The sequence below is a fragment of the Jaculus jaculus genome, chromosome 6, assembly GCF_020740685.1.
Source record: "Jaculus jaculus isolate mJacJac1 chromosome 6, mJacJac1.mat.Y.cur, whole genome shotgun sequence".
In the NCBI taxonomy this organism is placed as follows: Eukaryota; Metazoa; Chordata; class Mammalia; order Rodentia; family Dipodidae; genus Jaculus; species Jaculus jaculus.
Genome location: NC_059107.1, coordinates 35,875,848 through 35,900,083, shown reverse-complemented (window position 1 = coordinate 35,900,083; position 24,236 = coordinate 35,875,848). Strand labels below are relative to the sequence as shown.

The window sequence follows — 24,236 nt, the reverse complement described above, 5'->3', positions numbered from 1 at the left end:
GGTGCACCAGGGCCTCTTGCTGCTGAAAACAATTTCCAGATGCATGTTGCACTTTGTGTACCTGGCTTTCATGGGCTCTGGGGAATTGAACCTGGTTCTGTCAGGATCCAGGTTTTGCAAGCAAGTACCGTTCATTACTGAGCCGTCTCCCCATCCCTGTTCTTGTTTCTTCACTAGATGTTTTACTGCACACTGCTTCCTGTCACCCACCTGGAACCTTACGTCTGGTGGCTATGAGCATTGACAGAGGCCACAAGGAAAAAGCAGCCCTGGTGCCTTGCATCCCACACTGCTTTGGCTCCTCTGACTCGTCTATTCCTTCCTTCCCAGCCCTAGGGGGACACTTTTCTTTTTCGAGATAGGGTTTCACTATAGTCCAGGCTGACCTGGAATTCACTATGTAGTCTCAGAGTGGCTTCGAACTCATGGTGATCCTCCCACCTCTGCCTCCCCAGTGCTGGGATTAGTGGTGTGTGCCACCACGCATGGCTCCCTATGTAGACACTTTTAACTCACAGGACTATGCTTCTGTTTTGTTTAGGATTTCTTTGTTTTACTTATTTTAATTTATTTATTACAGTAAGGGGGTCGAGAGAGTGAGAATGGGCATTCCAGGGCCTCTAGCCTTTGCAAATGAACTCTAGATGCATGTGCCACTATGTGCATCTGGCTTACATGGGACCTAGAGAGTTGAACCTGGATCCTTAGGCTTTGCACACATGTGCCTTAACTGCTAAGCCACCTCTCCAGCCCTTGTTTAACATTTTAACACCTCGTGGTTAAATTTAGCTGAAGAGCTAAGCTTACCTGTGAGGTTTCATGAGGTGTTCATATTTATTCTTATTTCCATAGTTCTTCCCATTGATTCTTCTTTTCCATTAATCTGTGGAAGGTGAGGGGAATGTAGGGTTAGGAGTAAGGTCCACAGACTCCAGGAAAGAGGTAGCAGGTTGAAGGAGCCATGCCAGGCACATCATCACAGCGTTGTCACCTCTCATGGTGTTGTAGAAAGGAGTGTTGGTTAGGTTATCCTAATATACAGATCATGGACCTTCTTTTTTTTTTCTGGGAAAACAAGACTTGCAAGAATGGAGTTTTATTTTATTAAAATATTTTTATTTGAAAACAGAGAAAGAGGTGGGTGAGGACAGCGAGAGAGAATGGGCATGCCAGAGCCTCTTGGCGCTGCAAATGAACCCCAGATGCATGCACTACTTTGTGCATCTGGCTTTATGTGGCTACTGCAGAATCCATTGAATCTGGTCTGTTAGGCTTTGCAAACAAGTGCCTTAAACCATTAAGCCAACTCTCCAGTCCTTTCCTGCCCAGAATGGAATCCAAAGGAGAAGAGTACACTTCAGAAGGAAGAAAGAATACTACTCAGAAGTGTTTGGGAGAATTAAGTTCTGAAATGATTGAAGTACATAAGAGGTAAAAAAAAAAAAAAAAATCAGAATTGGGCAAGAAAGAGAAGCATTATTAGTACACAGGGTAGATTGAAGAGTTAAAAATAAAGTGGGGTAGTAGCAGTCCCTGGAAGAGGCCTACCACCTCAGAAACTGTGCAGTTGAAAATGAACAAAGTTGGAGCTGGAGAGATAGCTTAGTGGTTAAGGCATTTGCCTGCAAAGCCAAAGGTTCAGCTCTCCAGGACCCACGTAATCCAGATGCACAAGGGGCACATGCATCTGGAGTTGATTTCCAGTGGCTGGAGGCCCTGGTGTGCCCATTTTCGCTCTCTCTCAAATAAATTAAATTAAATAAGTCTTAAAAAAAATGTACAATTTGCTCCCTCTACCTCGTGCAGTGCTGTGGTCTCCACACTGAGCACAGGATCCTGCGGGCTGAACAGGATGGAGTCCTCTTTTCTTTGAGTAAGTAGGTAGGAGTCCAGAGATTGGCATTACAGGTAGTGAGAAAGGCTGTAGGAAGTGGTAGGTAATTTTGTGTTTGAATAGTGTCGTTGTAAAATGAAGGCAAGTGTGTCTATAGGCCAGTGTGTGTGCATGTGTGTGTAAACTAAGACTGTTAACATTATCGTGGACATGTTGGCAATGTGGGGGATTTTGCTTGCTTTTTTGGTGGGTCATCAAGAACTCAGGCTGCATGTGGCACTTGAACACATTCCAAAACTGGCATGACCCTCTCTGTGGCCTTTTCCCTGGAGTGGAGCCAGGGCAGAAAGCGTCGTCTGATGGTGGCTGTCAACAGCAAATTTCTATGTCCAAAATATCTACGGAGTCAAGATTAGCAAGAAAGCAGTGTGGATCGTGCTGGCTTGGTAGAGAAAGGGAACTATTTTTCTTGCCTGTCAGCCTGTAATGGCTGTGTACTATCTGTCCATGAATTAGGATTGGTAAGATACATAATTCATATACCAACATACGTGTGAGTGTGCATACTAATCCATCTAGCCAATCTGCATATTTTTTTTTTCTTATGAGAGTTGAGGGAGAGAGAGTATTGGCACGCCAGGACCTCTGACCATTGCAGTTGGACTTCAGACGCGTGTGCCATCTTGTGCGCATGCGTGACCTTCTGTGCTTATGTCACCTTGTACGTCTGGCTTACGTGGGATCTGGAGAGAGTAGAACATGGGCCCTTGGGCTTCACAGGCAAGCACCTTAACTGCTAAGCCATCTCTCCAGCCCTTTATTATTATTTTTTTTGAGACAGAATCATAGAATTCAACTTACTATGTAGCTGAGGATGACCTTGAATTCCCGATCATCCTGCCTCCACTTCCCAAATGTTGGGATTAGACATCCTCCACCACAGTTCACATGCATGCATGCCTAAAGTTGCCCAGAGTACCCTAGAACTTACTCTTGTCCAAGCAGACTTTGAGCTTATGAACCTCTTGCCTTAGCCTCCTGAGCAGCTACAATAGACAGAAAAACAGCACCCAGAGGGTTGATGCCTTTGCAGGCAGATCATACGTCTCTCTCTGACAGATGGCTATAAGCAAGGGTACCTTAAAAACAATGAAAATGGGATGGAGAGATGGCTCAACAGTTAAAGGTGCTTGTTTGAAAAGCCTGAAGGCCCGGGTTCAGTTTTCTAGTGCCTACATAAAGCCAGATGCACAAATTGGCACATGCATCTTGAGTACTTTTGCTGAGGTCCTGGCATTCTCCTCCACCCCCACCCTCTCTGCTTGCAAATACAAATTTAAAAAGAAACAAATGAAATCACATTGTAAACATCCATACATCAATTAAATGAGAGTTAGCCACCATCCCCTGGTTTGGCTAGACTTGGTGTTCCTTGTATTGAATGTGATGTGAACCTGACCTGAAATATGCAATCTCTGGAAGTAGGTAATTCTCTTTCCAAATTCCCACAGAGGAAGAAGGTTATTAGGTCAGCTGACACCAAGTGACCACAGTCTAATGTGAGAAAAGAGTTACTTTACTGTTCTGAGTTCAATCCTGCCTTTTAAAAAATACTTTTTTTAAAGCCAAGCGTGGTGGCGCATGCCTTTAATCCCAGCACTTGGGAGGCAGAAGTAGGAGGATCACCATGAGTTCGAGGCCACCCTGAGACTGTCTAGTGAATTCTAGGCCAGCCTGAGCTAGAATGAAACCCTATCTTGAGAAACCAAAATACTTTTATTTTGTTTTAATTTATTTAAGAGAGAAAGAGGCAAAGAGAAGGGGGCGGGGAGAGATTGATTGATTGATTGATTAAGATAATGAGCACTCCAGGGTTTCTAGACACTGCAAATGAGCTCCAGATGCATGAGCCACCATGTTTATCTGGCTTACATGGGACCTTTGGCTTTGCAGGCAAGTGCTGTAACTGCTAAGCCATCTCTCCAGCCCCAATCCTGCCTTTTTAAAGAATAGTTTTTATTTTTATTTATTGGAGGGGGGAGAAATGAATGGGCATGCCAGAGCCTCTAGCTGCTGCGAACGAACTCCAGATGCATGTGCCACCATGTGCATCTGGCTTACTTGGGACTTGGAGAATCAAACTTGGGTCCTTAGGCTTCGCAGGCAAGCACCTTAGTTGTTATCCCATCTTTCCAGCCACAATCTTGCTTTTGGATGAGGAAACCAAAACTATGACTTGCTTTTTGCAGAAGAGATTTCTACACTGGGTTGTTACAAAAGAATTATGGCAGCCATAAAGGTGGTGTGGATCCAAAGCCCAAAGGAAATCAGGGAGGTCTAAAGTAAAGTGCGCACTCTCTGTCGCCTTCCTGTTTCCTTTGTGTCTTTATGGGCTTTGTTCAGAAAACCGCAGCTGGTGTTTTGTGGTGTTTTGAACTGCCTGACTGATTGGGACTTGTAGATAGGTCAGTTGGGGGCAATAACATTTTGAGAATGAAAATTATTTTCAAAGCCTTACTTCGCTTCTAAGGCATTTTCATGGGTCTGTATTTTATGATGTCAGGTCAACAAATCAAGTATGCCTTCAAACATCAAAATGAGTTTTATACACATGAATTAATGAATTACTGTGTCATTCTTGGAATGTAAGGAAGAACCTGTTAGGAGAACTCAGATCCTTGATGTGGGATACAGTCTAGTGCTATTTGATAAGCAGCTGCTGTTAGAACCCTAGTTGTAAATGATATTTGAGACAACCTGTACCAGTATACTTTTTAAAAGAATTACTTTGTGTGTGTGTGTGCCTGCAAGCATGCACATGAATATGTGGGTCAGAGGAAAACTTTGTGCACTCTTCTTTCTGAGACAGGCTCTTGTGTTGCCACATCTGTGAACTTTGCTTGCAATTTGGCTCTGTGTGGGTGCTGGGGAATTGAACCCTGGGCTAGCATTTAACTGTTGAGCTATACCCAAGCCACTAATTTACCTTTTCTTTTTTTCTGACATAGAGTCTCATTCTAGCCCAGGCTGACCTGGAATTCAGTCTGTATTCTCAAGGTGGCCTTGAACTCATGGCGATCCTCCTACTTCTGCCTCCTGAGTGCTGGGATCAAAGGCATGCACCGCCACGCCGGGCTTAATTTACTTTTTGATGTATTTTAGGATCAGTTCTGGAGCATCATGTGGTATTGACTTACTCCTTATCTATTAATTCCTCATAAAATGGCCCCAGCATATAACCTCTGAATCTTGTAGTGATCTGTAATTTATAGAAGCATTAAGAAAGTCTAGGGCTGGAGAGATGGCTTAGTGGTTAAGGTGCTTTCTTGCAAAGCCAAAGGATCCTGGTTCGCTTTTCCAGGACCCACATAAGCCAGATGCACAAGGGGGCGCATGCATCTGGAGTTCATTTACAGTGGCTAAAGGCCCCGGTACACTCATTCTGTCTGTCTCTTTCTCTCTAATAAAATAAAAATAAAGTCACACTTGCATTGAGGCCATGATGTTGAGCATATGGCCTTTAAGGAACGTAGTGAGGAGCTTTGTTGTAATTCCTCAGATATAAGATGTATTTTTAAGAACCTCTCTCTTGGGCTGGAGAGATGGCGTAATGGTTAAGGCGCTTGCCTGCAAAGCCAAAGGACCCAGGTTTAATTTCTCAGAACCCACATAAGCCAGTTGAACGAGGTGGCACATGCATCTGGAGTTTGTTTGCAGTGGCTGGAGGCTCTGGTCTGCCCACTCTCTCTCTCTCTCTCTGTTATGAATAAAAACCTTGAATCTTGGGCTGTGGCAATGGTTGAGTGTTTAAAGGCACTTGGTTGCAAAGCTTGCTAGCCCAATTTCAGTTCCCCAGCAACCTCATTAAGCTGGATCCAAAAAGTGGTATAAGCCTCTTACTGTATGTTTGCATCAGCAAGAGACCCTGGCACATGTGCCTACACACATGTCCATATGCACGTACACACACACACACACACACACACACACACACACACACACACACACACAAATAAACTAATTAAATTTTTAAAAAGACATGAATCTTTCAAGAAAGAGTTGTTTTGAGGCTGGAGAAATGGCTTAGCTCTTAAGCACTTGTCTGTGAAGCCTAAGAACCTAAGTTCAATTCACCATATCCCACATAAACCATGTACATGGTGGTGCATGCATCTGGAATTCTTTTTTTTTCCCAATTTTTTATTAACAACTTCCATGATTATAAAAACTATCCCATCATAATACTTTCCCTCCCCCTACTTTCCCCTTTGAAACTCCATTCTCCATCACATCCACTCCCCTTCTCAGTCTCTCTTATTTTGATGTCATGATCTTTTCCTCCTCTTGTGATGGTCTTGTGTAGGTAATGTCAGGCACTGTGAGGTCATGGATATCCAGGCCAGTTTGTGTCTGGAGGAGCATGTTGTAAGGAGTCCTACCCTTCCTTTGGCTCTTACATTCTTTCCACCACCTTTTCCGCATTAGACCCTGAGCCTTGGAAAGTGTGATAGAGATATTACAGTACTGAGCACTGCAGTTACTTCTTTCCAGCACCATGATACCTTCTGAGTCGTCCCAAGGTCACTGCCATCTGAAAAGAGAAGATTCTCTACCAAAAGTGAGAGTAGCATTAACATAAGGGTATGAACATTAAGAGAAATGCTTTTACTGGGCAGTTTGATAAACATAGTTTATACATTTAGCCAGATAGCAGCAGATGTTACACCCCTAGGGCTCATGACTACCCCTGTTTTAAGTTTTCAGCATCAGGGATGTATTCCCTCCCATGGAGCAGGCCTCCAGTCCAATTAAAGGGCAGTTGGTTTCCACCATGACAGATGTGCCATTATCATACCCATTGGCTCATTTGGCCTGGCTGGCCAATTATAAGGCTTGCAGTGTCCACTGTTCAGTATCTTCTCTGGTGATTTCTCTCTCTCCCATTGAACTGCATGCAGTGTAGCTTTTTCCAGCTTTCTGTCAGCTGGTCTACATGGAGGAGGTTATCAGCTCAGTTCCAGCAGGGTTTCTCAGTGGCCTTGCAGCCCAAGTATGTGGAGTCTTCAGCAATAGGGTCTTACCATCTATTCCTGGTGGGAAACCAAGGGCCTTGGCAATGGCCTGTAATGTTTTAGGGGCATCAGGGACCTCCCTGGCCAACAATACACTGGAAGGTATCCCGTCCCTGGCACTGAAAATTTTCTAGCAACAATCTATGGCTTCTGAGTGTTGCATTGTCCAAAAAAGTAGGATTCCATATGATTTATTTATATCCTCTTAGCATCTAGAATTCTTTTACAGTAGCTGGAGGCCCTGGTGTACCCATTCTATCCCTCCTACATAATAAATAAAAAATATTATATTAAAAAGAAAGAGGTGTTTTTCTTCCAAATGATACTCTTGCTAGTAAAATTTTCTTTCTTTGCTTCAGTTTCTCAAGTCTTGAAGCTCAGTGTTGCTTTCTTCTACCAAAGCAACTACCTTGTCTCAAAGTGGAAAGGCATTATTTTTTTCCCCTTTATTTATTTATTTATTTTTGTCTTACGGTACTGAGAATTGAACCTAGCACCTTACAACTGCTAGGCAAATGCTCTACCAATGAGCTATGCCCTCAGCGCTATTACATTTTAAAGGAAAATTAAAGTCTCACCCCATCTCGAAGAACTTGGCTAAAGAAAGCTTTTCTCTTTGTTTGCTCTTCAGGTGCAGGTCTGGCAATCTTGGAGAGGGAGAGCTGCCCAGGAGGCCACTTATCATTAGCTTCTGAATGTTCTCAAAGGGTGGTTTTCTTTCTGTGAGAATTTGCGGGACTTTATAGAAGAGTCTGTCTGTCCATATGGGGAATGAACACACAGATGTCAACCTCCTTTTCTTCAAGTTTGCCTTGCCAAGGATTGATCTGAACGAAGTATCCAACGTGCAGTGGTTACATCTGGGGACTGTGACGATGTCACCGCTGTAGTTTGGATCTTCAGCATTTCCTAAAGGGCCATGTGGTGAGTCCTTGGACCCTCTGCAGCACCGCTGACAGGCGGTAGAGCTTGGAAGAGGTGAGACCTGAGGGGCAGCTATTTAGTTCCCTGGCAGTGTGCTCTTGGCAGGGATAATGGCCCCGTAGCCTCCTTTTTTCTCTTTCTCTTTCTCTGCTAGCCTCTGAGCCCTAAAGTTGATGGTTTTGACCTACTGGGCTCCTCTGCCATGAACTACCACCACAGGCCCCAAGCTTCATAGTCAACTGAGCATGGACTGAAAACTTGAAATTGTGAGCCAAGTGCACCATTTTTTTTTTTTAATCAGCCAATTACCTCAGGTATTTGTCATAGCAAAAAGCTGAACAATAGTATGATAGTAAAGATAGATATTGTCAGCAGCTAACCCAAAACTAAAACTGCTAGTGGAGAGCCAGGTGTGGTGGCGCATGCCTTTAATCCCAGCACTGGGGAGGCAGAGGTAGGAGAATCACCATGAGTTCGAGGCCACCCTGAGACTACATAGTGAATTCTAGATCAGCCTGGGCTAGAGTAAGACCTTACCTCAGGGTGAAAAAACAAAAAGCAACAACAAAACAAAACAAAAACTGCCAAAGTAGGTAAAAGGATGTCAAGACACAGGCACAGGCAAGGACTTTGTGGAAAGGACTCCAGTAGAACAGGACAAGCCTGAGAAATGGCAGGTGGGGTTGCGTGAGATGAAACAGCTTAGGGGCTAAAGAGCTGGCTTAGCGGTTAAGGCGTTTGCCTACAAAGCCAAAGGAGCCATGTTCGATTCTTCAGGACCCACATAAGCCAGATGCATAAGGGGGCGCATGCATCTGGAGTTTGTTTGCAGTGGCCAAAGGCCCTGGTGTACCTGTTCTCTCCCCCCCTTTCTCTACATGCCTATTTCTCTCTCTCAAATAATAATAATAATAACAAGAAACAGCTTAGGAACCCATCAGTGCAGTGAAGAGACAGCTTGAGAAAGCGGGGAAAGGCTTTGCCAACCAGGCGGCAGGTGTGGGATTAATATCTATGCTGTACAAAGAACCCCAGTACTAGAGAACAATCATCCTGTCAATAAATGGACTAATAAATTGAGAATATTCTCAAAGGAAGACATACAAACTGCTGATAAATATTTGAAAAAGCGTTCAACATCTTTACCACCAGAGGAAAGTAAGTTAAAGCTGCTTTCAGCCTCTGTCTCGCACCAGGCAGAATGGCTAGGATCAAGAAAATAAACAACAGTAAACGCTGGTGAGGGTGTGGGGAAAGAGGAACACTGCTCCATTGCTGGTGGGAATGTGAATTGCTGTAGTCACAGTGGAAATCAGTATGGAGTTTCCAAAAAAAATTTTTTAATTAAAAGAATAGGGGTTGGTAAGATGGCTCCATGGTTAAAGGGACTTACTTGCAAAGCCTGACATCCTGGGCTCAATCCTCAAGCAACCCAGAAAAACTGGATGCAAAAAGTGGCACAAGTGTCTAATATTTGCACCGTCAAGAGACCTTGGCATGCACGTGTGCTTGTGCACACGAAATAAAAAAAAAAAATCTAAAACTAGAAATGCCACTATATAGCCCAGCTATTCCACTCCTGAGTGTATATATAACCAGAACGATTCCAAGCCAGGGCAGCATGGAGACACTTGGGCGCCCATGTTTATTGCCGCGCTGCTTACAAGTAGCCAAGGTATAGAAGTAGCTTAGATGTTAGCAGTAGAAAAATAGGTAACATGAGGTGCTTACACACAATGCAGTTCCATTTGACTGCAAAGGAAAATGAAATTAGGACAGTCCTAGGAAAATGGATGTAACTGAAGATGATTATGTTGAGCAAAATGAGCCACATTCAGAAAGGCAAATGTTGCCTGTTGTTGACTCGTGTAGAATCTAGGCTGTGCGTGTGCTGGGTGCAAAGGGAGGAGCAAAGAGAACAGGGTTATGGAGCACACGTATACATAAAAAAGCAGAAAGGGGCTGGAGAGATGGCTTAGCATTTAAGCGCTTACCTGTGAAGCCTAAGGACCCCGGTTCAAGGCTCGATTTCCCCAGGACCCATGTTAGACAGATGCACAAGGGGGCTCAGGCGTTCTGGAGTTCCTTTGTAGTGGCTGGAAGCCCTGGTGTGCCCATTCTCTCTCTCTCTCTCTCTCACACATTCTTTTTTTTTTTTTTTTTTTTTTTTACTGTAGTACATTATTTTATAAGAGAGGGGCTGAAAATACTATATGCTAATACAGACAATATGATACACAAGGGGGAGTGTGTCAGGGAATGGCTAAGGCCACAGGTTTAGACCAAGAGCCTTTCAATAGACTGCTGAATGGACTGGATCTGCTGCTTGAGCTGAGAGCCTTCTTTGATGGTGACAGAACAGGCAATGACAGGCCTGGAGACCCCACAGGCCCGCGCTAGGGCCTGCTTGGAACGCACAAACACATAGGGGACATTCTTGTCTTCACACAGAAGTGGGAGGTGCAGGATGATCTCCAAGGGCTCAGCATCTGCTGCCATCACGATGAACTCAGAGATGCCCCTGTTCAGCGTTTTGGTGGCCTCATTGGCTCCTTTCCGAAGCTGTTTGTAGTTACACGATTGCTGAACAAGGTCCAGTAGTTTCTTGGTGAGGTGGGTGTCTGCCAGGGGATAGGCCTTTGGATTAACATCAGCCTCTGTAGCAGACGCCTTCGCTGGGATTCGGGACTGGGCCGAGGCCGCTGCACAGCTCCAGATTTTAAAATCTCCTTTAAGTGCCTGGCACGTGTTAGTGCCCGGTGGGTACAAGATACAGTCCCAAGCAGCTCTCCCGAACCCGAACCCGGGAATGGGTAGGGGAGACTGATCCGAATCCCGTGGCTTAACTGCATCCTCCGCGGATTGTTATAAATAATAATAATAATGAAAAACGGATGAAGGCAAGCTTTTTTCCACCCAGCTTTCTACAGGCTCCCACGTGGGTTGGCCATTCTCTCCCACGCTGGGCCAGGCCCTCTCCTCCACTCACCCCGGCCAGTGAGCCCCGGAGCACGGCGGCCTGGACCTCTGGCCTGCCGAGCGCGCGCGCGCGACTGCCTCTCTCTCATTCTTTCTCTCTCTGTCGCTCTCAAATAAATAAAAATAAACAAAAAAATTTAAAAGAAAAAGAAAAAAAAAGAAAGGAGGCTACTTCTGGGGTAGAGTGGAGACCAGCAAGGGTGGGGGGGGGAGCAGGGAGGGCAGTAGGAATTGCCAGTAAGAACAAAGTACCATGATGTGTCAGTGCCATACTGGAGCTTGTTACTTTGTGTGCTAATCAAAGATTCATAAGATGTTTTTTTTTTTCCCCAAAAGATAGGGCTAGGGAGATGGCTCAGTAGTTAAAGATGCTAGATTACAAAGCCTGCTGGCCTAGGTTTGATTCCCCAATACCCATGCAAAGCCAGATGCACAAAGTGGCACGTGGAGTTGATTTGCAACAGCAAGACACCCTTGTCTGCCCATTCTTAACCTCATTCATTCATTCTCTCTCTCTCCACAAATACTAAATAAATTTTAATAACAGTTCACAGGCAGTCCACTTAGGCTATAGCTCTGCTTTATGTAGGCTCGTTTACTTGGCCACTGAGAACAGGTCAGTTGACAAATATGCATGGAAAGATGGTGAAATCATAGTGCCATGTGGGGCATATGAGAGTCTTATATGTGTCCCTAGAAGGAAGAATATTGTCCTGAGTAATATCATAACTATCTAAATTCTCTCCTTCAAACCAAGTTACAATCAACGATTGTGGGACCTCAAGGCTGTCAACCTCAGCCAGGTCTTGTAGTGATGAAGAATCACTTCATACTGAAGGTAATTTTGCTGGGGTTTTTCTGGTAGGCGTGTTTCTCTCAATCGGTTACCTTTACTGGGGTCTGAGTGGACCTCTGTGTGCCTCATTTGCTTCAGTTGGTATATATCTGAAGCCTTGCTTGACTATCAGGGTTAGTGAATGAGCCGGTATTTATGTACCCTAGAAAACACCTTTATTTGAGAGAACCCTGCTGAGAATCATTTTGGATCGGATTGTGCTGTGCTCACAGTGGGCACTAGATAACTACATGGAAGGACCGATTAGAAGAACAAAGGGATCGATTGTTTTGTAAAGAAAGACCTTTTCCTTAGAGCCACTCTCTCAAACTCAATTCCTCTAGATAAACTATCGCACAAACCCAGCATAGATGTCGCCTGGCTCTGCTCCAAGAAGAGTTTTCATTAAGTCTCCATCTGTATGTGGTGTTGATGTGAATAAAACAGCAAATACTTACTAGATGCTTATACTCAACTAGGTTGTATGACACATTATCTTTTATCTGCTGTCTGTCCCCCTCCACCATCTCTCTCTTATTTTTTTGAGGTAGGGTCTCACTCTAGCCCAGGCTGACCTGGAATTCACTGTGCAGTCTCAGCCTGGCTCTCAACTCATGGCAATCCGTCTACCTGTGCCTCCTGAGTGCTGGGATTAAAGGCATGCGCCACCATATCTGACAAGTTATGCTGTTTAATATGATGAGTCTAAATGGGCACTCAAGCTTGTTCTTACCTGGCCTGTTTTTCTCTTTCTCTCTCCCTCTCTTTTTAAAATTTACTAGTGAGCAAAGAGATGTAGACACGCAGAGAGGAGAGGGGGCAGAGAACTAGAGAACAAATGAATATGGGCATGCTAGGGCATCTAGCCACTGCAAACAAAGTCCAGATGCATGTACCACTTTGTGCATCTGGCTTACATGGGTACTGGGGAATGGAACTTAGGTTGTTAGGCTTGGAAGGCAAGTGCCTTAACCACTGAACAATCTCTCCATCCCTTTGCTATCTCTCTTAATCCTCATGTCATTCCTGTGAGGTGAGGAGGCAGACTGGCTTCCTTTCCTTGTCACAGGGCTAGTAAACATCGGGGGTCTAGTTTCATATGCAAGTCCCATTCTAAATCGAAATCTAATTCCCAAACTGATGTATATAAAGGTGTCCACTAAAGGCCAGTTTCCTCTACAGCTGAATCCTCTTTCTACATTTTTCCTCTTTGAATTTTAACTGTAGTGCTTGGGGCATTAATGCATGGAATGAGGAGGAAGGACTTGGATTGTGGCATCAGAAAAATCGTTCAGTCTCTCTTGCACTGCCCCAGCTGGGCTAGTAATCCTGCCCTGCTCAAAGCATCAAAAATACTTTTAAACAGGGGCTGGAGAGATGGCTTAGTGGGTAAGCGCTTGCCTGAGAAGCCTAAGGGCCCCGGTTCAAGGCTCAATTCCCCAGGACCCACGTAAGCCAGATGCACAAGGTGGCACATGCATCTGGGGTTTGTTTGTAGTGGCTGGAGGCCCTGGCATGCCCATTCTCTCTCTCTCTCTCTCTCTCTGCCTCTTTCTCTCTCTATTACTCTCAAATGAATCAATAAAAATAAACAAATACAAACAATTCTAAGGGCTTATGGTGTGCTAGACGTACACGCACAAACACAGGGGTACCAAATGAGACTATAAATAGAGCTGTTGGTCTCCTGGGAACAGCATTGTAAGCTGATGACAAGGTGAGGCCAGGCAGGAGCTTGGATGCTACCCTCATGAAACACTTCCACCTCACCACCAGGCCTCAGTTTCCCTATCTGGAAGATGAGGAGATAGGGTTGGATGACTGAGTTATGGTTACCTGTCATTGTAAACAGCTGCGTGAGGCAGTTGTACAGGGCGGAGCAGCTCGGTGGAATGCTGCTACTGCGCTCTCCGGATACCAGTGCGATGCAGGCTGCCAGCCCTGGGCACCTCCTCATGCTGGTGTGGAGGCAGACCGGTGAAACCAAGTGGGTCCACGGCGGGGTGGCCATTAGGTGCCTTGTAGAGCATGGATCACAGTTCAGCCGATGCCCACAGCTTCCCTGGTACCTTCGGCCCTTCTTTTCTCAGTCTTAGGCTGGAAAATGCTTCCTCACCCCATGTCACTTCCATTTTTTTTTTCCCTTCCTCAGTCTTAGGCTGGAGGATGCTTCCTCACCCCCATGCCACTTCCATATTTTTTCCTCTTCCCCTAGCATCATTAATTTAGAGCTCACTTATTTTTAGCAAATACGACATTTTCCAGAGAGGAGTTAAGCCTTTCTCTCTCACCCTTATAACTATTTCACCTTTCAAAACTTGGACTTTGGGCACACTGTAAGCACATGCCTCTGTGAGCATCCTATGTCTTGTGATACTTTCCAGGGTGTTCCTTAAGCTTCCTGTTGAGGCTGGCAGGCATGCACAGAGGCTTGACTGTGTTTCTTCCCTCCGTTCCCCTCCCTCTCCTCTTCGCCTCTCTCTCTCACCTTAGGGTGGGCATAGAAGCCATGAGACATGGCAGACCTGGCCTCACATGTGTGCCCATTCTCTTTAACCTTCTCTCAGATGTAGACCTCCTACCTGAGTGTGCAAGCACCAGGTTGGTTCTGTTAAGTAAGCAAGCAGGGCCGGTGAGGTTCTTAACCAGGGAGGAAACTGAGGCCTGCCATGCTTTCCCCACCACGATGAAACTTCCCTTCCAAACTGTAAGCTGGAATAAATCCCTTCCTCCCACGAGCTGCATCCGGTCAGGTTTTTGGCCCAGCAGTGGAAAAGTGAATGCTACAGGTCTGTACTAAGTTTGATTTCGTTTACTTCTGAAGAATCCATTTAGATATGATAGACAAAATTAAGAACCAACCTCAGTAGGGTTTTTATGGCCTTGTTATGAAATATAACATGTTCAATCCTTACTAATCTGAGGATAACTTTTCCATGCTGCCCTGCTCAGATCTATGGCAGAAATTGTTACTTATTCATTCATTCATTTCCCCCCTCCCCGTGTATGGGTGTATGATTGTGCCAGAACCTCTTGCCACTGCAAAGGAATATTAGTCACTTGGCACCACTTTTTGTATCCAGCTCACGTGGGTGATGAGGGAATTGAACCTCAGGCCCACAGGCTTTGAGAGCGAGCGCCTTTAACTGCTGAGCTATCTTCCCAGCCTATGGCGAAGAATTCTTACAGCCATATCCACTCATTGAATATTTAAGAGCTCGTCTTGACCTGTCCTCTAACATGCAGGCTTTATTTGAATGCTGTGCGTTGGGGGGTGGTCTGTTACTACAGTAACAGTGCTCCGCCCTGGCGCTTGCCTTTATTACTGGCTTGAGTGTAAAATCTGACCGTATCTCATCCCGTGTCTTGCCCAGCACCTGGATGCGAGAGCTTGAAAGCTGGTTAGCCCAGTTGCTTTGTTAAAGCCACAAACTTCGCAAGTGAAATCACCACACCAAGCGATCCCAAGTTTGTCGGTGGGGCTGTCTTTAAATAGCATGTGCTTGGGGAATATTTTGTGGTCCCCGAGCGAGTCAGCAGAGTGGTTGTGAGATGGAGCAATCTGGTTGGGGCTGTGCTGAAAGCTCTTATTGATATGGGATTAGTCTCAGTGGAGACAACGAGCTGTCACATGGGCACGGGGGCGATTGAGAGGAGTGAGACTGGAGGCTGGTGGGGGAAGGGGCTGCCGCTGAGTCACCGAGTTCATTGAAAGGCTAGGAACAGGCATTGCGCGCTGCCAGAGTAACCGGCCCCTGGACAGTGTGGCAGCCACACCCACACCTCTTAGGTAAGTTAATGGCTACTCTCTGCTGGGTTCTGGGGTGGGAGACTGTGCTGATGGAGGGAGAGAACTTTCTGTACAAGCAGGGCAGTGGGCTAGCTCCCCAGCCCATCTAAGCATTCAGGTTCAGAGACCACGGGTGGGACTGACAGGCAGGAACCCAGGTATTCCAAGACCAGCCTTGGCTTCTCTATACAGATCACCTGAACACCTGGATTGATGGCTGAGGAGTTCTAAAAATAAAATTACATGCATTTTATTAGCAGCCAGCAAATCGGATTTTGCTAGATAGGTATAGTTTAAAATCACATTTAAACTTGAGAAGCTATTGTTGATATGGGAGAGAAAAACAGAGTTGGGAATATGTTGGCAAGGTCCTTCCAGAGGCACCGTGCAGCCCCCCAAAGAGGGAAAACTACTGATGTCACTGGGGCTAGAGGAAAAGTAGAAGGCGTTTGGAAGGACAAGAAATTGGGGCCAAAGTCACAAAGTCTAATAAACTGTCTTGACTCTGTAAACAAAATGGATAATTATGTGTTCTGTGGATTACAAATGTAAGCACATCTCTCTATTTATGCTTAGATGTTTAGTATGCCTAGTGGGTATGACCTTGGGCTAATAATACTAGCTGAGTCTAGGATGTGTGATTTTGAGTCACCTCTACATATAAACTGTAAGTATATCTGAGTGGCTGTTAATACATGAGCATTCCCCAAAAGGAACTACAAAGGAACCCATCTAGACTAACTGTATGCATGCATTCTGTCAGAAAAGGTTGAAAGCCAGGGGTGGCTGGAGCAAACCTATCAAAGTAAATGCCGAACGTTGGCATTCCCCCAGCGGAGGCTGTTTATTAGTTCTCAAGATTAAACAGTAGCTCTGGGACCAGGCAAACCTTTTTTTCTCTTTTAAAGAAGCTAGTGAAAAGGCATTTTCCATTGAAGCTGCCTGAGTGCTGAAGCAAAACACAGGGACTTCATTATGTTTTGAACTTCCTCCCCCTATCCCCTCCCTGTTTTCTTCTTTTCTTTTGCAAAAAATGCACACTGAACCCAGCCCATCAGTTTATTTGTAAATGTCAAAGGCAAGGAAAGCAGGTGAGGAGTGACTTCAACTGAAGGGAGGATTAAGATGATGCGTAAGTGGGGGCTGGGGAGGTGGCTCAGTGGTTAAAGGCATTGCTTGCAAAGTCTGATGGCTCAGGTTCAATTCCCCAGTACCTCCTTAAAGCCAGATGCACAAAGTGGTGTATATGTCTGAAATTCGTTTGCCGTGGCAAGTGGCCTGGTACCCGTTCTCTCTCTCATCCTTTCTTTCTCTTCTTGCAAACAAACACATAAATAAAATGGTGACAGAGCAGATTCAGGGAAGGAGGACGACCCATGGAGGTGCTTACAACCCTGAGGATTGTGAGGGAAGGAGGGAAGGTGAAGACAACAGCGCTGTGAGGTCGCTCTTTGCTCTATCTTCCTTTCCTAGCTGGGGAGTAATGACCACGGGCTGCCACGTAGCACACAGCGGGAATCACCTGTTAGAAAACCAGTTCAGCTCTGGCTCCTGTGCTCAGTTAGCCGGAGTGTAAAAACTGGCTTCGTTTTTATCTGTCCCACGATGTTGTCACCTACAAGTGTGCTGGGCCACATTCATTGCTGTCCTGGGATCAGGCTGCGCATGCCTGCTAGCGGGATGAGATTTTTTTTCCTTCTTCAAAGAGAAAGGAATGTAGGTCTTAAGCATTAATGAACCTTTACAAACTTACCTTACTGCAAAATTAAAGTTCTTACTTTTTTCTTTTTGGATTTTTGAGGCAGTGTTTTACTCTAGCTCCGGCTGACCTGAAATTCACTATGTATTCTCAAGGTGACTTTGAATCCTCCTACTTCTGCCTCCCGAGTGCTGGGGTTAAAGGCATGCGCCACCACACCTGGTTACATTTCTTTCTTTTTAAGAGCACTTGAGCATTGATGTTTGAAGTACGGTCCAAAAGGCATTTTCAGTATTCCTCTCAGCTTTTTATAAAGGTTAAAATGATGAAAATATCAAAAACATCAGCTCTGAAATGCAAAATTTTTAAAAAGTATTTTATTTTTATTCAGGGAGGGGAAGAGGGAGAATGGGTGCACCAGGGCTTCCAGTCACTGCAAACGAACTCCAGATGCATGCATTCCCTTGTGCATCTGGCTTTCGTGGGTCCTGGGCAATTGAACCTGGACCCCTTGGCTTTATAGGCAAATGCCTTAACCGTAAGCCATCCCTCCAGCCCCAAGAAAAATTTTTTAAAGCAGAACTTATAAGTGGGGGAAAAACAACAGTTAGTTGTTTCTTGGATTTCTTTATTTATTCATTTATTATTTTTTAAATTATTATTATTATTATTATTATTTTGGTTTTTCGAGGTAGGGTCTCACTCTGGCCCAGGCTGACCTGGAATTTACTATGTAGTCTCAAGGTGGCCTTGAACTCACGGCAGTCCTCCTCCCTCTGCCTCCCAAGTGCTGGGATTACAGGCATGCGCCAACACGCCTGGCTCTTGGATTTATTTTTAAGTCAGCAGTACAGCATCATGGATTTGAGTTACAAGTCACTGGATGACATTGCAATGAACCACTCATGTCTAATTCTTGAACCGTACATACTGAAAGGTCCTTCAAGACATCTGCGTGTAAAATTTAACTGAAGGTCTCATCCTAAACCTGTAGTGATCAGTGGCAACACATTAGCTTCCTGTCCTTTGTGCAGTCAAGTAAGTTTCTGGTGAAAGCACGCAAACATATGTGAAGGTTTTGCCTGACTCCAGCCTTTCCCCTGTTCTAGTGCGAGCACAATGCTGCTTCTCCTCATCTGAGGGGTTTTTACTTCTTCTAGAAGTTGTGGAGATACTGGCTAGCAACTACCCACCCCCACTCCTGATCTCTCTCTCTCTTTTTTTTTGTTTTTCAAGGTGGGGTCTCGCTCTAGCTCAGGCTGACCTGGAATTCACTATGTAGCCTCAGGGTGGCCTCGAACTCATGGCGATCCTCCTACCTCTGCCTCCCAAGTGCTGGGACTAAAGCCACCACACCCGGCCTGATCTCTTTTTAAAAATTCATTTACTTATTTACACATGGGAGCGTTTGGATGGGCATGCCAGGATCTCTTGCCTTGGCAAATAGCTTTATGTGGGTGGCTGGGGAATTGAACCTCAGGGCAGTAGGCTTTGCAAATAAGTGTTTTTCTCCTCCAAGACATCTCCCCATCCCCTCCTGATTTCTTTTTATTATCCCTCTTTGTTCTTAACAAATATTTGTTTTTCTGTAGGGCTGGGTAGGCTTTTATTGATCCATCCTCCCTCCCTGTCTGTGTTGGCCTGTCTGTCTGTCTGTCTGTCCTCTTTTTGTCCATTAGGATTGAACTCAGGTTCTTACGCATGCAAGTCAGACATTCTACCACCAAGGTACACCTTGCTTTTTTTTTTTTTAACTGCTGTAAGTTCTATCCAATATTTTTGCATGCATGATATTGGAAAGGGGCTTCCTGTATCATTAGTTCACTGTGCTCTACAGACCTTATGCCTAACCTGCCAAAGTGGAAGTGGGAAGTTAGCTCGGGGAGAGCATTTCTTTGAATGCATCAGGATAGTCTGTTGAGAGACCTTGCCACCACCACCCTTGGTATTGCTGTGGGGTGCAAGGGTCCCTCTCATGGAGCCAGTGGACAGTGAGGCCACGTGTGTTTTTCCAAGCACAACTGTTCTGTCATCTGGAGGACTTTCCCTTACTAAATACACCTCTCCTTTGCTCCCATCAGTATGAGCTCACCCTTCCTTTATAATTCAGGTTCATTCTATCTACCACTTGCTAATTCTGCATTGATAGTGATGTTGCAGCTTCCTTTTATTTCTTCCAATTAGGTTTGAAGCCCCTTCCTTCTGTGGTAGTCTGTCCTACTTACTGTATGTGCAATACAGCCAGCTCTTAAGTCTTACCTAAATGTTTTTTCTTTACTTTTCAAACTTCTTGGTAAAATAACTTTATCTGGTCAGTTTGTCCATTATAAAACTCTTTCTACCTGTAGCAGACAGCTTCAGGTTCGCTGAGATGAACTTCCAGACCAGGCACAGTTATGGAGGAAGGGATATTTATTGAAGCTTACAGATCCAGGGGAAGTTCCATAAGGGCAGAAGAAGCTGGCCCGCTCTCACAGGTCCAAGTAGAGAGAGATTGAAACCAAAAGCCACACAGCACACTTCGGGAACTCCAGGAGGAACTAGGCACTTTGTGTATCTTTATATTGGAATTTCAAACCCACCACCACACCTTAAGATCTGCCCAGTGACACCTGCTCCAGCTAGGTGGCTACAGATACAAACTACAAACTAATCAAACTCAGAATATATTGGGGGCCATCTATTCAAACTACCACACCACCTCTCCTCTCTTAGGGGCCATGTCTAATGTCTTATATGCTAAAAATAAAAAACCCTCTTTATGTTACATTGTTGTCATCCATGCCCTCTTTTACATTCCAAAATCAATTAGCTTTACCTGGAAGAATCGGGGCGGGGGGGGGGGAAGTCTGCCTAAGATTTCAGGACTGTTCCCAGAAAGTCCCCTAGGCATTGTATAATGAGTCAGAGAAGAGATGGAGTTAACGCACCGGCGGTGGCTCATTCTCTGTCCTGTTTGTGTGGTGCCTGTGTCTGCAGAAGTCACCTCTCCTTGCCAGTGGACACCTTCCCCCCTCGGAGCCCCAGCTGCTCACTTACCACTCTGCATGGCCTGAGGTCGTCTGCAAATTTGTTCCTGCTTGAATATGTCCACTCTCCTGCCCTCCTTTCAACCCTTTTTAGATAAGCAACCTTTCCCCAAGCCTGCAAGCGGCAAATCTTTCGCACTAAAACAAATGTTCACATACAACTTTGTGTTAAGTTTCGGGGGACTCAGCACATCTTATCTTTTCAGGTTGAGTGGACTTTAGATTGAGGACCCCATTTATACCACACGTGGCTCTGAGATGTGGGGATTTGGCTTCCTGCAGCGTGCACTGTAACTGGTTGTGAGAAGGGCCCTACGGATGCGCTGTGGCTTACGGTGTCATTTTTGTTACTTCTGGACCTCAGATGTACAGAACTGGGATATTTATAGTCTTTTGTTCATTTCACACTCAGCACCGAGTCCATATAGATCTCTTTGCCTATTTTGCTTCAGTGTGACAACTGAGCCTATCTCTGACACAGACCCCAGTGTAAGGGTCTGAGAATCACTGAAGAAAGACCCCAGACTCAAATAGCATGGAAAAGCAGAGAGCGTTTATTCTGCAGTCAGCCAGCATGTGGGGGTCAACCATCCATGCAAGATGGCCACCTTGAGAGGAGCTCACAGGCTCCCTTTGAGCACAGCTAGAGGAATTTTGGTGGGCTCAGGTAATTTTTTTAAATGATTGGCTAGGCAAGCAGCAATTACAGTTGTGCATCTCTGGTTGGGGCAGAAGGGTTGCAAACAGGTGCAAAAGGGACATGTCTCCAGGAACTGACTCAGCCCCACTCTCTCTCGGCCACACGTCAGGGTCACTGTTGATTCACAGCCCCCATTCTTTCTCAGAAGTCTTGCCTGCCTCTCTGGGAAACTGGAACTTAGGCGTAGTTGGGGTGGCACCTTACTGAAGCCTGTCATGGCGTCCGTTTGGTCTCTTCACCCGGAACGTAGCCATGTTCACCTCAGCCTGCGTGAACCCCGCATCCAGCCCAGCGCCAGTGCGCACTCACTGCCACGTACTGTGTGAGTTGTTCTCTTCTTTCTTCATGAATGGTTTTGTCACGTTCCTAACAGACTAGTTTGGAAGGAAGTTAGTTTCTGACTTTTCTGTGTTAATGTGTAATTTCTCTGAGGTTCTTCTGTTTTACATTTCAACACCTTCTAGAATGTTAGGCACTTTAGCAGCTACCGTCTCATTGCCAGGACAAAACACCTGACCAAAAACACCTTATGGGAGGAAAGGGTTTATTTCAGGCTTTCATTTCCAAAGGGAAGCCCCTCCCTCCCTCTTTCCTTCCCTCCCTCCCTCCCTCCCTCTCCTTCCTTCCTTCCCTCCTTCCCTCCCTCTCCTTCCTTCCCTCCCTCTCCTTCCTTCCCTCCCTCCCTCCCCTCCCTCCCTCTCCTTCCTTCCCTCCCTCTCCTCCCTCCCTCCCTCCCTCTCCTTCCTTCCCTCTCCTTCCTTCCCTCCCTCCCTCTCCTTCCTTCCCTCCCTCTCCTCCCTCTCCTCCCTCCCTCCCTCCCTCTCCTCCCTCCCTCTCCTCCCTCCCTCTCCTCCCTCCCTCTCCTCCCTCCCTCCCTCTCCTCCCACCCCTCCCTCTCCTCCCTCCCTCCCCTGCTCTCCCTCCCCTCCCTCCCTCCCCTGCTCTCCCTCCCCTCCCTCCCTCCCCTGCCCTCCCTCTTTCCTTCCCTCCCTCCCCTGCCCTCCCTCTTTCCTTCCCTCCCTCCCTCCTTCACCTCCCTCCCTCTTCCCTTCCCTCCTTCCCTTCCCTCCTTCCCTCCTTCCCTTCCTTCCCTCCCTCCCTCCTTCCCTTCCCTCCTTCCCTTCCTTCCCTCCCTCCCTCCTTCCCTTCCCTCCCTCCCTCCTTCCCTTCCCTCCCTCCCTCCTTCCCTTCCCTCCTTCCCTTCCTTCCCTTCCCTCCTTCCCTTCCTTCCCTTCCCTCCTTCCCTCCTTCCCTTCCTTCCCTTCCCTCCTTCCCTTCCTTCCCTTCCCTCCTTCCCTTCCTTCCCTTCCCTCCTTCCCTTCCTTCCCTTCCCTCCTTCCCTTCCTTCCTTCCCTCCTTCCCTTCCTTCCTTCCCTCCTTCCCTCCTTCCCTTCCTTCCTTCCCTCCTTCCCTTCCTTCCTTCCCTCCTTCCCTTCCTTCCTTCCCTCCTTCCCTCCTTCCCTCCTTCCCTTCCTTCCTTCCCTCCTTCCCTCCTTCCCTCCTTCCCTTCCTTCCTTCCCTCCTTCCCTCCTTCCCTCCTTCCCTTCCTTCCCTCCTTCCCTTCCTTCCTTCCCTCCTTCCCTTCCCTCCCTCCCTCCTTCCCTTCCTTCCTTCCCTCCTTCCTTCCCTCCCTCCCTCCCTCCCTTCCCTCCCTCCCTTCCTCCCTCCTTCCTTTCCTCCCTCCCTCCCTCCCTCCCTCCTTTCCTCCCTCCCTCCTTCCCCCCTTCCCTCCCTCCCTCCTTCCCCCCTTCCCTCCCTCCCTCCTTCTCCCCTTCCCTTCTCTCCCTCCCTCCTTCCCCCCTCTCCCTCCCTCCTTCCCCCCTTCCCTCCTTCCCTCCCTCCCAGAATAGATGTATGAATACTCATAACAGCTAAGTGTGTTAAAATGGGGATTTTGATAGAACACATATCACATTCTCATCACTGTGAAGTCAGAAAAATCATAAATTAAATCATTGTCAGTCAAGGACTATCAGTAGTTCGAATGGAAATCAATGTAGATTCCAGTTCACAGCACCAAAACCCCAACCAGAACTTGAATGCTTCATTTGTCCATGTAGTGTTTTGGTAAGTTGGCTCTTACACATCTAAATATTTTATTTAAATATCCAGATTTCTGGGCTGGAGAGATGGCTTAGTGGTTTAGGTGCTTGCCTGCAAAGGCTAGGGACCCATATTCCACTCTCCAGGTCCCACATAAGCCAGACACACGACACAAGCATGCAAGGTGGCACATGCTCATAAGGTGGTGCACATGCCTGGAGTCCTATTGCAGTGGCGGGAGGTCCTGGTGCACCAATGATCTCTCCCCTCTTCTCTTATTCTTTTTCTCATCTTTCTCTCTTGAGACGTGCACCACCACACCCAGCCAAAAATAAATGCACATTTCTGGATTTTTGTAAAACATAAATTGCTACCATCTAGCAACATATTGTGCATGGGCTCACCTAGCAACAGGGCCGGAGCTGACAGGCAGATGGCTAGTGCCATGTGGACATCACTGGGGATTTGCAGTGGACCCTCCAGCCCAGGTTTTCCCTCAAGTCTCATCTGTCTGACCTCCTAGACACCAGAGCTGCTCCTGGCTCCTAGACCCATACCAGGAAATGTTATGCAGTTATTGAGTGCACCTTCTAAGACCTGACAGTAGGTATTGTCTGACCAGGCAGATAGAAATGAAGATATTTCCTGTCTCCTTATAGGATGTATTTTTTTTTGTTCATTATTTATTTATTTATTTGAGAGCGACAGACATAGAAAGAAAGAGATAGAGGGAGAGAGAGAGAGAATGGGCGCGCCAGGGCTTCCAGCCACTGCAAACGAACTCCAGACGCGTGTGTCCCCTTGTGCATCTGGCTAACGTGGGACCTGGGGAACCGAGCCTCGAACTGGGGTCCTTAGGCTTCATAGGCAAGTGCTTAACTGCTAAGCCATCTCTCCAGCCCGGATGTATTTTTTTTTAACCGTAGGAGATTCACCCCTATCCCAGGGGCAGTGAGAGGGTATACCCAATGAACAATGCAACTGAAGGATGAAGACCAGGGGCTCCTGAGCCTCTTAGTGGGTTTGAGGAGGAAGTCCAGTTGGCCCAGCTCTTTAGGGAAGGCAGTATTTCAGTCGTTGAGACAAGGAAATTTCCTTTGCTCTGAAGAGAGTAATAAGCACATGAAAAGGCAGCTGTAATCAAGCAGTTGGATGCACACATGGGGAAGCAGAAGAAAGTGAAGAGAGGAGGGGCCAGACGAGGGCACCTCTGAGGCCCCATTGTGGCATTTGGAATACAGGCAGTAGGAAGCTGCCAGCAACTAGTGTTGGGAATGAGAGTATCCGTGGCAAATGCACCTTGGAAAGGAGAATTCCCCAGGTCAGAGTGG

General features: G+C 46.4%; 2 protein-coding genes across 5 annotated transcripts in view; one reads left to right on the top strand and one right to left on the bottom strand.

Moving 5' to 3' along the window:
• Mcc (MCC regulator of WNT signaling pathway) overlaps positions 1-24,236 on the top strand; it is a 274,857-nt gene that overhangs the window by 88,088 nt on the left and 162,533 nt on the right. Inside the window, exon 1 of one of the 4 annotated variants that reach the window (XM_045151948.1) lies at positions 7,840-7,884. The exons of 2 other annotated variants lie outside the window; for them this stretch is intronic. The gene's annotated coding sequence lies outside the window, so the exon portion shown is untranslated. Of the gene's footprint in view, positions 1-7,839; positions 7,885-15,345; positions 15,435-24,236 lie in introns of those variants that run through there. One more of the 4 variants, XM_045151950.1, reaches the window with a different exon arrangement.
• Positions 10,093-13,601, bottom strand: LOC123461420 (NHP2-like protein 1). The gene is made up of 2 exons (XM_045151586.1): positions 13,481-13,601; positions 10,093-10,505 (listed from the first exon to the last, which is right to left on the bottom strand). The coding sequence occupies exons 1-2, from the start codon at positions 13,599-13,601 to the stop codon at positions 10,108-10,110; spliced, it is 519 nt and encodes a 172-aa protein (XP_045007521.1). The 3' UTR covers positions 10,093-10,107.